This window comes from Pimephales promelas, chromosome 14 (genome assembly GCF_988280905.1).
Source record: "Pimephales promelas chromosome 14, fPimPro1.hap1.1, whole genome shotgun sequence".
Classification (NCBI taxonomy): Eukaryota; Metazoa; Chordata; class Actinopteri; order Cypriniformes; family Leuciscidae; genus Pimephales; species Pimephales promelas.
This window is the reverse complement of record NC_142782.1, coordinates 17,381,096-17,392,010: the sequence shown is the minus strand read 5'-3', so window position 1 is coordinate 17,392,010 and position 10,915 is coordinate 17,381,096. Positions and strand designations below refer to the sequence as shown.

General features: G+C 38.5%; 1 protein-coding gene across 8 annotated transcripts in view; it reads right to left on the bottom strand.

Moving 5' to 3' along the window:
- Window positions 1–1,607: 1,607 nt before the first annotated feature.
- pbx3b (pre-B-cell leukemia homeobox 3b) overlaps window positions 1,608–10,915 on the bottom strand; it is a 90,295-nt gene continuing 80,987 nt past the window's right edge. For 4 of the 8 annotated variants that reach the window (XM_039681141.2, XM_039681158.2, XM_039681150.2 and 1 more), the window contains 5 exons: window positions 9,439–9,604; window positions 8,815–8,892; window positions 8,289–8,401; window positions 7,257–7,346; window positions 1,608–3,288 (listed from right to left, as the gene is read on the bottom strand). In XM_039681141.2, the coding sequence (XP_039537075.2) occupies window positions 3,196–3,288; window positions 7,257–7,346; window positions 8,289–8,401; window positions 8,815–8,892; window positions 9,439–9,604 (540 nt within the window). In that variant the 3' untranslated portion in view covers window positions 1,608–3,195. The remainder of the gene's footprint in view (window positions 3,289–7,256; window positions 7,347–8,288; window positions 8,402–8,814; window positions 8,893–9,438; window positions 9,605–10,915) is intronic. The other 4 variants (XM_039681174.2, XM_039681180.2, XM_039681184.2 and 1 more) reach the window with 2 other exon arrangements.

The following is a 10,915-nucleotide window of genomic DNA, read 5'->3' as shown; positions in this document are numbered from 1 at the left end:
TACTGGTCCCGGGTCGGGTCCGGGGCCGACGGGTCTCGGGTGCACTGTGAAGACCTCTACCACCATGTACCCATCCGTTGATGGCTACTTCCAGCAGGATAATGCACCATGTCACAAAGCTCGAATCATTTCAAATTGGTTTCTTGAACATGACAATGAGTTCACTGTACTAAAATGGCCCCCACAGTCACCAGATCTCAACCTAAAAGAGCATCTTTGGGATGTGGTGAAACGGGAGCTTCATGCCCTGGATGTGCATCCCACAAATCTCCATCAACTGCAAGATGCTGTCCTATCAATAGCCAACATTTCTAAAGACCTTGTTGAATCAATGCCACATAGAATTAAGGCAGTTCTGAAGGTGAACGGGGGTCAAACACAGTATTAGTATGTGTTCCTAATAATCCTTTTGGTGAGTGTATTTGCTTATGACTGCCTCCAGTGCAAAACATCGACGAAAAGTTATGCATCATTGCACCATATGCTCTCGCTAAATAGCTGACATTCGCCTACGTTGGATTTGAGCGTCACGTAGCACCAAAAGAAATTCATTGTAATCACTGACGCTTTCTACACTGAATACAGTAAATACTGTAGATGTGCGTTCAGTTTCCACGCACTTGAGTCTGTCAAGAACGATGCAAAAAAAAAAGAGTGGAAAGCTTTCGCTTTAAATACGGCCAACCAACCACTAGGCCTCATCATCCCAAACTGTCACTATTATTTATTATTTTAAAAAAAAGAGCTGCATGTGTTCCATTTTTCAGCTTTTTTTTTCCCTTTTAGCCGTTTTCCATTCTCTACAATCTCAGACTCCCATAGGAAGCTCAAGCTTGACTCATTGTCTAGAGATCACATCCTGTTTATTTGTTAAAAAAAAAAGAAGAAGATTTTGGCTGGAGTGTGCGAATTCACAAACAGGCCAATTAAAGGAAGCTATTAATTTAGTTGCATTTGTCAAAAGGCTCAGGCAACAATTAGTACTATTAATGCAATCTTGTCACATGTCGCCATGCCACATGGAATAGCTTCTCACAAGCTGTTCCATGGATCCCTATCAAACCAAATAATTCATTTGGCCCCAGCAGCCCTCGCTATGCTAAAATCCCTCTCTTTCTCTTTGACAGAGAACAAGCCTGCAGGGGGAACCATGCTTTCTATGAGGGGACTGTCAATTCTTCTTAGAAGCTCTGTCATGCGCATGTGTGGTTTGCATAGACGTGTACTAATGCATTTAAGATATTGGCGTATGATTGTCTAAGTAATGTGACACAAGCACTTACGCGTTAGCAAAATGGGGTGTTGTGTTTGGTTCGGCGTGTGTGCTTGATTTGATACATGCGCGTTGGAGGAGAATAAATCTTTCACTTTGTTGAAATTGGCATGAAGAGGTATTCATGCAAATGAACAAGACCTTGTTTTTTGATATGTGCATGGATACACAATTGTATGCATATAACAGAAGTACAGTTGTTTTCATAGAAAAAGTAACATTTGTGCTAATGTATGACCAATGTAATAACTTTAATCAATTTATTTCGATCTGTTTACATTATGTTATTATTCAATGTGCAATTAAAACAAACAAGGCAATATCAAAACTGTCATGAAAGGAAAACCGTTTATTCATGTTTGAAATTACACATAACTACCACAAGGAAGACTTTTCAGTCCAGGGTGTAGTCTGGTTAGAAAGAAACACGAAACATCTTTAATACATTAGAACCACTGTCACAAATAAATTTTGTATGACTTTTTTTTTAATCAGTTTCAGAATCACATACGATACAAAAAAAAAAAAAGAGAGAAAGAAAGAAAGTTGGAACCCTGTCACACAGGGTTTGAAATGTACAATTCTGAATACTGAAACCTCTATGTATTACAGGTTTTCTTTTTTTTTTAATCATGGGTTTTTATTTATTAATTTTTTATTTCTTTTTTTGCATGAATTAGTAACAAGATGAGCAACATTCAAAATGTTCTTCAGTATTTACAACAGTTTTACTGTTTGGTGTTAATTTTATGATCGCATTTCCCCCTCCCTGTTCCGTCCAGCACAAAATTCCCCTCCAACAGCCACTGTACTCTCCATACTCTCGGTGTTATTTGTATTATTAATATTATGGTTATTTTTTTTGCTTTTTTTTCCTTTTAAAAGTTGCAACAAAGCAACTTAGTTTTCTTAGAAGGTTAAAATATACATTAGATTACATAAAGAGCGAGAGACAGAGAGAGCAAATTTCTTACACGATGGAACCAATCCAAACTAACAAAAGTAAAAAAAAGTATTTTTAAAAAGACCAAAAAGAATGACATAAAGTAATAGACAAAAAGCGGTGGTGGCGATTTTGTTGAGAGGTAGTCAGTGAGAGCACTATAAGCTAAAGAAAATGTTTCAAATCTATTGGTTTTCTATGAGTTTCAATGAGGTAATAAAGCTGAGTATTTATTGGTGAGATGTATAAATACTCTCAAGCTATGTCATATACAAGAATGTTTTTGAATGAAAAAAATTGCCAGAAAAGCATCCAACAAGATGACCCATATTTCCTTTTTAAGTCTTCTACACTTTCTTCAACAATTGTAGTGAACTGAATATTTTGCATTTTTTAAAAAAAGACAAATTGCCAGGCATTTAAAAATCACCCCCCAAAATGGAGTGGATTGCCTTTCATTGGTGGACTTGTCAAGGTCATTGCTAGGTGTGACATTAATACAAAAAAAACAAAAAAAAAATGCAATGAATTCCCGAAGCTGCCTTCTATAGCACTTAGCCCTGTTAAATGCATCAGTTAGCATCATATGAATATACCTTTGTAAGTACCAGTTGTATTCCTGCACTAAAGCTTTGCCGACAGTCGGTTAGAACAATGGAGAGGGGTTATGACCAGTAATTTAAAAAAAATAATAATAATAAAATAACAGTTTGAGCTTGTACACTTTAAATGATAAAAGAAACATATTAGTTTAATAGGATTGGAGAGATTGTTAGTAAAAACTGCAGTGGACTGATGTTACGGCTAAGAAATGTCCAGCTTCCAAAACACTGTGGAAAAGCACTGTGGATGATTCCATTAGGATGTCTCTGGATTAGCTGTGAGAGTTTATTCTGTGTCTCTGATTGGTCAGTCTGTGGTTTTGTAGTTCTGTGATTGGTTATCCACAGCTTGAGAAGGGGCCGTGTCAATGAGGAGATTAGTTCGAGGTATCAGAGTGCACACTACCAGGGCCTTCTGTAGGGGAAATCACAGAGGATGGAGTCGTAGCATCCTGCCATCCCCCATTACCCTAAAAACAAAACACAAGGAAAAAGAAATGCTATTAATATTGTTGGGGGTAATGAAAAATGAATAAAAACATTGAAATGCCAACTGCAGTAATGAAATATTTTAAATAACACAAATATACTTCATGTAATTAATCTCACTGCCTCAGTGTCTCTGACCTTTGAAGATCCAATTTATCCATACTAATACGCAAACATTACTTTAGATAAACAGCACGATTGTGTTCATTTTTTTTTGCATTATTTATTTTTTTGTTGCTCATTCTTCTACTGTCATTTCACTTTTGGTGTGAAAGCTTCTTTATTTTTGACAAAATCAGAACAAGCAAGCACAGCCCACGTGGGAAAAAGTAACACATTACTTTCCATAAAAAGTAACCCAACGTTATTTGCGTTAGGAAGTAACGCAACATTGTAATGCATTACTTTTAATAGTAACTTTCCCCAATACTGGTTTCGCCACATGACTAATTTTACAGTAAAAGAACATACATGTATAAACGTTTTTTTAACACACACACACACACATATATATGATAAAAATAAATCGAAATAAAGCAAATAAAAAAATGTAAAATATGTAAGCCATTTTGTAAATAATCTAATATAAATACAATAAATATATATATATATATATATATATATATATATATATATATATATATATATATATATATATATATACCATGTACCATGATACCTCCCAAATCTTGTGCAATATGCTAGGTAAAAGAATATAAATTTCCAGTATTCATAAATTCACAGAAGCATGTGTGTCGAGAAGTCTGTGTCCTAATCCTGGTTTGTACGTGCGAAGCATGCATACATATGCATACTAATGTATTAAGAAATTAATAAGAGAGAGTGTCTCCTCTGATCTACTGTCTGACATGCCGACGGCCATCTTGCCACGTTAAACCCACATTGGCTTCTCCCTCTCTCTCGGTCCCTGCTTCCCTCGCTCTCAGAAAACAAATTCGCATAAATGTTGTGGCCAATGGGAACGATTGCTGAAATCAATGTCTAATCAGATTTCAGCGGTGGGCCGACAGCTTGTCGTTCCATATTTTGATGTCAGTCAAGGGGAGGGAGGCCGGGGCAGGGAGGGGGGAAGCTCGAAGGATGCTGAGTGGAAGTGACGGTGCAGGCCTTTCCTCCACCCTGCTCGCCTGAGTGCATTTGATTCAATCGCTCATCGGAGACTAGCCTTTGCTGGATATTTCCCCTCCAAAATAACGCTTAAATCCCCCTAACCTAATTCTACCTCTCTTTCTCCGTATCACCACAACAGACAGTTAAGGTACGCCATAGTTCCCAACTGGTAGGTCACGACCTAGAAATCTGTAGCAGATATGTTACGAAAGGGTCGTGGGATAAGAAAAAGATGCCAAATTAGTGTGCTTTTATCATGGGTTTTGGTGAATATTTTAAAATGTTTGGTATCAAAGGCAATGCATCAAAACAAATGCTACAGTATTTAATTTGTAATTATTTTGTAAAAGCGTGTAAAATTAAGCAGATGCCAACCTGAGGAAATGCCCTCATTGTCAAAAAAGAAAAAAAAAAAAAAATGTGAGACTAGAAATACAGCTTCACTTGCAAATTTGCAATAAGGATAAACATGGTAAAAACTGTACAAGTAAAACCTAATATATTGGAAAAAAAAACAAAAAACAAAAAAACAAAAAAAACACGATGAGTAATTGGCTTAATATAATCAAATAAAGTATATTAACAATAAACACGGTGAATCATTGGCTTAATAAATATAATAAATTATAAAAATAAACATGGTAAATTAGTGCCTTAATATAATGTGAAAAATTATGAAACAATAATAAACATGGTAAATCATTGGCTTAATATAAATCAATTATAATAACTTAATAATAACACGAATATGGTGAATCATTGTCTTGAAGTAAAAAATAATAATAATAATTTTGTTATAATTAATGTGTTGTTTATTACAATGTTCATTTGATGGAGTTGTCACTTCATGTAAAATCTGGATTCTGAAGAAAAACTGTTGAGAGCTACGGCGCGTTTTGCTAATGAGGTGTTTGGTTATCAAAACAATCTGTCTGTGTTTCTATAAAAATCATGGGGAGATGTGTGTGCCTGTGCATGTGTCTGTGTGTGTGTGGTGTACGGGGAACTGTTCAGTGGCGGAATTCGGATTTTGCTGATTTAGAATTCCTGGAACGGGTCAATAAATAGATTGTGCTGGTCTCCTCCAGCCACAATGTCTGGACCGTTGCTGAAACGCGACCGTTATAAGGAAGTCTGCTGTACCCTGATGACATGGATCACTCGCATTCAAGCCTGACACACACACACAGACACACACACACACTTGTTGTAATGATAGAGTGACTTAAGCAGTGGACCAGAGTGAGAGAGTGTGAAAGTGTGGCGTTTGAGTCTGCGAGAGGCTGACACTTCATCTGCACAGCTACAGGCCAAAGAGGCCTCCGAACACACACACTGACACACAGCCGTCTCAGCATTAGCCACAGATACACTGCCACGTTTGGGCCTCACTGCTGTGAAAAATCAGGCATATGTTTTGACTTATGACATTTATCGTTGTGTGCTTTGCTAGAGTTAATTCATGCAAATGGAGCTCTAAGAGTCATCAGAAAATACACATATGACAGCTATGCTCTACACTCTAAAAAATGCTGGGTTGTTTTAACCCAATTTTGGGTCAAATATGGACAAACCCGAAATGTTGGGTTAAAAATGTAATGTAAAAATTTAACCCAACGGCTGGGTTAGTCCATATTTGACCCAAAGTTGGGTTAAAACAACCCAGCATTTTTTAGAGTGTATTAATTACCTCACTGCAAATTATTCCTCCATCTGATTGCATCTGTTTCCCAATAGAAAGTGATTAGTTTTGCTTTTGGAAAGCTCATTTATCTTTTTTTGATAATGTACAAGGACCATTTGGACCGATAAATAAGCTGTTTTTGTATTATGAATAAATAATAATCTTTAAGACACGTTTTACTGGCTCATTTGATAATATTATAAAGCCAGAAAAAGTTTACAAGTTCCTATTTTACCAGCTCAGCAGCAGCCACGGAGGCTTGTCAGTCTGCAGTTTTTCACATCTAAGTTTATATATTTATGAACAGATATAACATCTAAACCTGTGTTTAGCTCAAGGAAGATAAATGTCTGTATTTCACTCTTCTCTCTCTCTCTCTCTCTCTCTCATCAAATAAATGAGTCTTTACTCTGATGGTTTCAGATTACGCAGTGCATGGTGGGGGAAAAAAAAAACATATCAAACCTCATCAAGGAAGATAAAATTCATGCCTGCAGAAGGCTGCAGGCAATCATACTTTCATATTTCATCACGTTGATAAGGATATTGCAAATTCTTTGAAGCATTGCAAAACAGGCAAACAGAGGCAAGACGTGCTAGTAAAAGCCTTTTCATCTTACCACGTTATAGGTTACTGTAATAGGAACTGTTTACACAGGCAACAAACTGACTTAATATATATTTCTGAATCTCATTTTCCTCACACCGCTCCCAAATACTTCAGCGGCTTGAGCTTTTACCGAGCAAAGCATTTATTCCCGCTTTAAAAATGGCCATATTTTCCGCTTTATGCATATTATGGGGTAGATACTCCTGTCATCGTCTGAATCATCACTCTGTTTGTTGTGGAGATTGGATTTATGGTGGTTTCTTACTGTCTGATCCTTCTGATTTATGTTATAATAACTATATGTAGTGCATTTACAAGTTTAACAACAGCCTTTCTTAGTAAATGCCATGCTAAAAACCTGTTGTTTTATGTCTTCTAATCCATAGGACATGATTATGTTGTACAAAACAAACTATAGCATCTTTTTTTTTTCTTGTTATTGCTGAAATTACAGCATTTACATTGTTACAAAAACTTACATTTTGCATTTTACAACTTTTTATACTGACTGAGACTGTACTTACATTCAAGCCATGTGGACTATACATCGGATTCCCCCCCAGGGCATCATTGTATCCTGCCGTCTGACTGATAACATGGCGCAGGGTATCCACCTGCAGAGCACACAACAGGAAGTCAAGCTTGTCAACATTCTGTGTTTCAGGAACGCATGCAGACATCAACACAGTGATGTATGGTTAAAACAGACAAAGGCAATGGTGTTTAAAGGAAAATGTGATGGCTTTGTTGTTTACTAAATGAATCCTACTAAATGGAATATGCAGATAAATGGAACACATATGTGGTTCAATGCAACATTTAGGACAACATATGCGTTTCCCCTCTCTATTGCTGTCTGGCTATGATTACTTTATTCCAAGCCTGAAAGATAATAACAAAGAAAGAAAGGAACGCATTCATTTTGATTTGGAATTTGCTACAAAACACAAGAGTATTCATTCGCACATGACAACAGTTGGAGGACAACGAGGTATGTGACAACACACTAACAGAGCATGAGCAAATATCGAGAATCTGATAAATCTTCAATGCACATTAACTTTCTCTCTCCTTCAAATGGTGTTTTTTAAACTAATTTTAACATGAGCATGAAATGAGCTTATGTGAACATGGAAAAATGGGGATAATCACAATGAACAGGGGACAGAAAATGATATAGAGGTTTGGAGGAAAGAACAGTACCATACAACCAATACCAACCCAAGAGCTCAAGTCAGAGCCAAATGCATTCACAACATCAACTACAATATGGGGTCTGTTCCAGGATCAATATACTAGCATACTGCTGTAAATCATGAGTTTCTATTCAGAAGGACCTCTTATGGGCTGTAATATGGTAATTTGGTTGGGGGTCCAGGATCCATCCATGTCCAGACTACTTATTAATCTTCCATGACTATAATGAGACTAATTGTTGATCAAATCTGTATCTGTCTATATGTTGAGGGGGAGGGGTTGAGTTTTAAATGTGGATGGTAGGCTAGCTGACAGGTCTGCTCTGGTTCACAGCCCCAGTTCCTGTGCGTAGCGCCTACCTGTGACTGCACATTGGCTCCGACTTGTGCCCCTTGGTAAGAATCCCCATTCAGATTCTGCATGCTCATGAATATGTCCCCCGAGTTTGGGAGGTTAAAAGAACCTGACGAACCTAGAAAGGAAAGATGTAAGGAGCTGAATAACGAGAGGATGAGAAAGAGAAAGAGAGGCTATCACAGACTCACACATACACACAATGTGTACAAGGACATACACGCACCACACACCACGCTAGGAAGTGATGCTCAGAAAGCAAGCAACAAAGGAAAGCAAAAGAAACAAGGGAGAAATGAAAGGGTAGGGATGGCGATGACGGCTAGGTTATAATACATCTCTACAAGGGCGCGTGGTGGTCACCAAAAATGCCAAAACAGGGGGAGGGGAACAGAGATGGTATATGGAATTGGAAGTCTAAGTTTTCCACGGGGGTTCACACCTACTCCTACTCTAGTGGACTAGTTCATACGGGGGATTATATGCCAATGACAAGAAGGACAATAAGAAGCTTATGGAAAAGGCCAGTACCAGTGAACATGTTGGTTAATAGAGTGTTTTTGTTCTCTGCAGAGTCCAGCTGAAATTCTTCATCTTTCATCTGGAATCCTGGGTGCAAGAAAAAGGGGACCCCTTAAAAATTGCTTACCCACAACTCCTCAGGGTCTATGCTATGTCCATATCACAGTCAAATATTCTGCTTATTATGTCTGAAGAGCAACAGTTTAAGAAATACTGCAATCAAATATCGATTATTATTCCATACTGTGCATTTCTTTAAGAGTGTAACATGCTCAGAGCAAGATATTTCTATAAATTTACAACAGGGGCAACACTGTCACATTTATGGATAAGAAGGGAGTACAGTGGGTGAGGATTATCTCTTCTATACCCACCAACACCACCCTTCAGTACTTCAAACATATTCAGCATGTGCAACCCCCTCACACAGTTTCTGCTTGACTTTACTCGTCTCGTTCAGCATGTATAGTCTCAGAGGCAGGAGATTGAGGCTTATCCCCCAGGCTGGGACCTCTCACTGTCACAGCAGCCAACCAGCATGCCAGAGGGAGCAGAGGTTTAGAAGGGACCAAGCTGAGATAAGGTACAGCTGGTTGGTTTTTGGGGGCTCGTCCGGGAACGGTGCAAGCTTACCAGAGTTAGGTGTGGTGGGTGAGTTGGTCTGACTATTCTGGACGGCGGCAGCCGCTGCGTGCGCGGCAGTCACGGCTGTCTTGGCGGCGTAGAGGTTGGCCTCCTCCTGGAACTTGCCAATGTTTTTTTTGTAGCGGATCCTCTTGTTGCCGAACCAGTTGGATACCTGAGGGAAAGATGGTAAGCAAAAAAAGAGGGGGAAAAAGAGGAGGGGGCGTCAGACGTCAATGCAGACGAGGCACTGTGCACTGAGCAGAGTGATTGTTTCAAGATGTCATGTTTGGGTCCATCAAGTCCACAGTCCCCAGCCTCCCACAGTAATATCCGCTGGGCATGCAGACTAATTAAGCGATTATCAGACAGGGCTTGTGCGTTATTGCGGATGGAGGCGTGACATGCTCTCTGTTTGTCTCTAGACAAAACCAACACACATGGGGCTGCTCGTCTTGTGACAAAATTAGGATCAGTGCTGTGCTTATGGGATCAGGTAGCTAATGCCAAACTTTACCTGAGATCTTGCTAAAATAGTTTGTTCTTATCCTTGACCTCATTTAATACAAAAAACATTCTCAATAATTGTTTTAACATAAATGTTTCTTTTGTTTTTACTTTTACTTGCTTTCTTTAAAGGTAACTTGGAAACATTTGTTGCCTTGATTTCAAAGGCAAAGGCTTTTATGCATCTTAATAACACTAATGTTCTTTTCTTTTGCATAAAACCACTTTTGTGCTCTTGCCTGAAGAGAAATAACAGACATGATAATAACCACAACTCACACAGTACACCTAAAAGCAGCCACAACGCCTCAACCCAATACATTAATAATTACAATAATGCTAATTCTACTAAAAACAGCAGCCAGAAAACAATATGATCTGGGTCACATGGGGGGTGGTAGATGTGCAAATGCTAGCACTGCATAATTGTGGAATAATAAAGAGATTAAGGGTTGTTTCTTAATAGCCCTATAAATTATGGTGGCCTGTCGCCGTGGCGATCTCTCCTGCCGTATTCCAGCTCTGGCTGGACTGGAGGACCAGAGAGCCTCAGCCCCTTAATGATGCTTTATTTAATTTCCACCTCTCTGCTTCCATTTTAATATCTCCAGCAGCCCGAGCCACACTACGCTACAGCCGCTGAATTTACATGACATCAGATCATTTCTACCCCCACCATGCCTCTGCGCTTCTAAATCTTTAATATCTAGGCAATTAAAATTAATGACCATTCAGCTGAAGCCACCACCGTTGGCAGGCTTTTGCCTTAACATCAATTGTTTGATGGGTTTACCTAGAGGTTAAACTAACAAGCAAGGTTTAATTGGAAGCAATGAAAGCACTAGCCGTCATCCTTTTTACTTAACCTGCTTATGAAGCAGTTTAAGGCCATGTAAAAAAGGCATGCAGAGTCTCCCTAAACTTTTCCTTTAGCTGTTCCTAACCCTAACATTTCATATTTTAACAAAACAACATATAA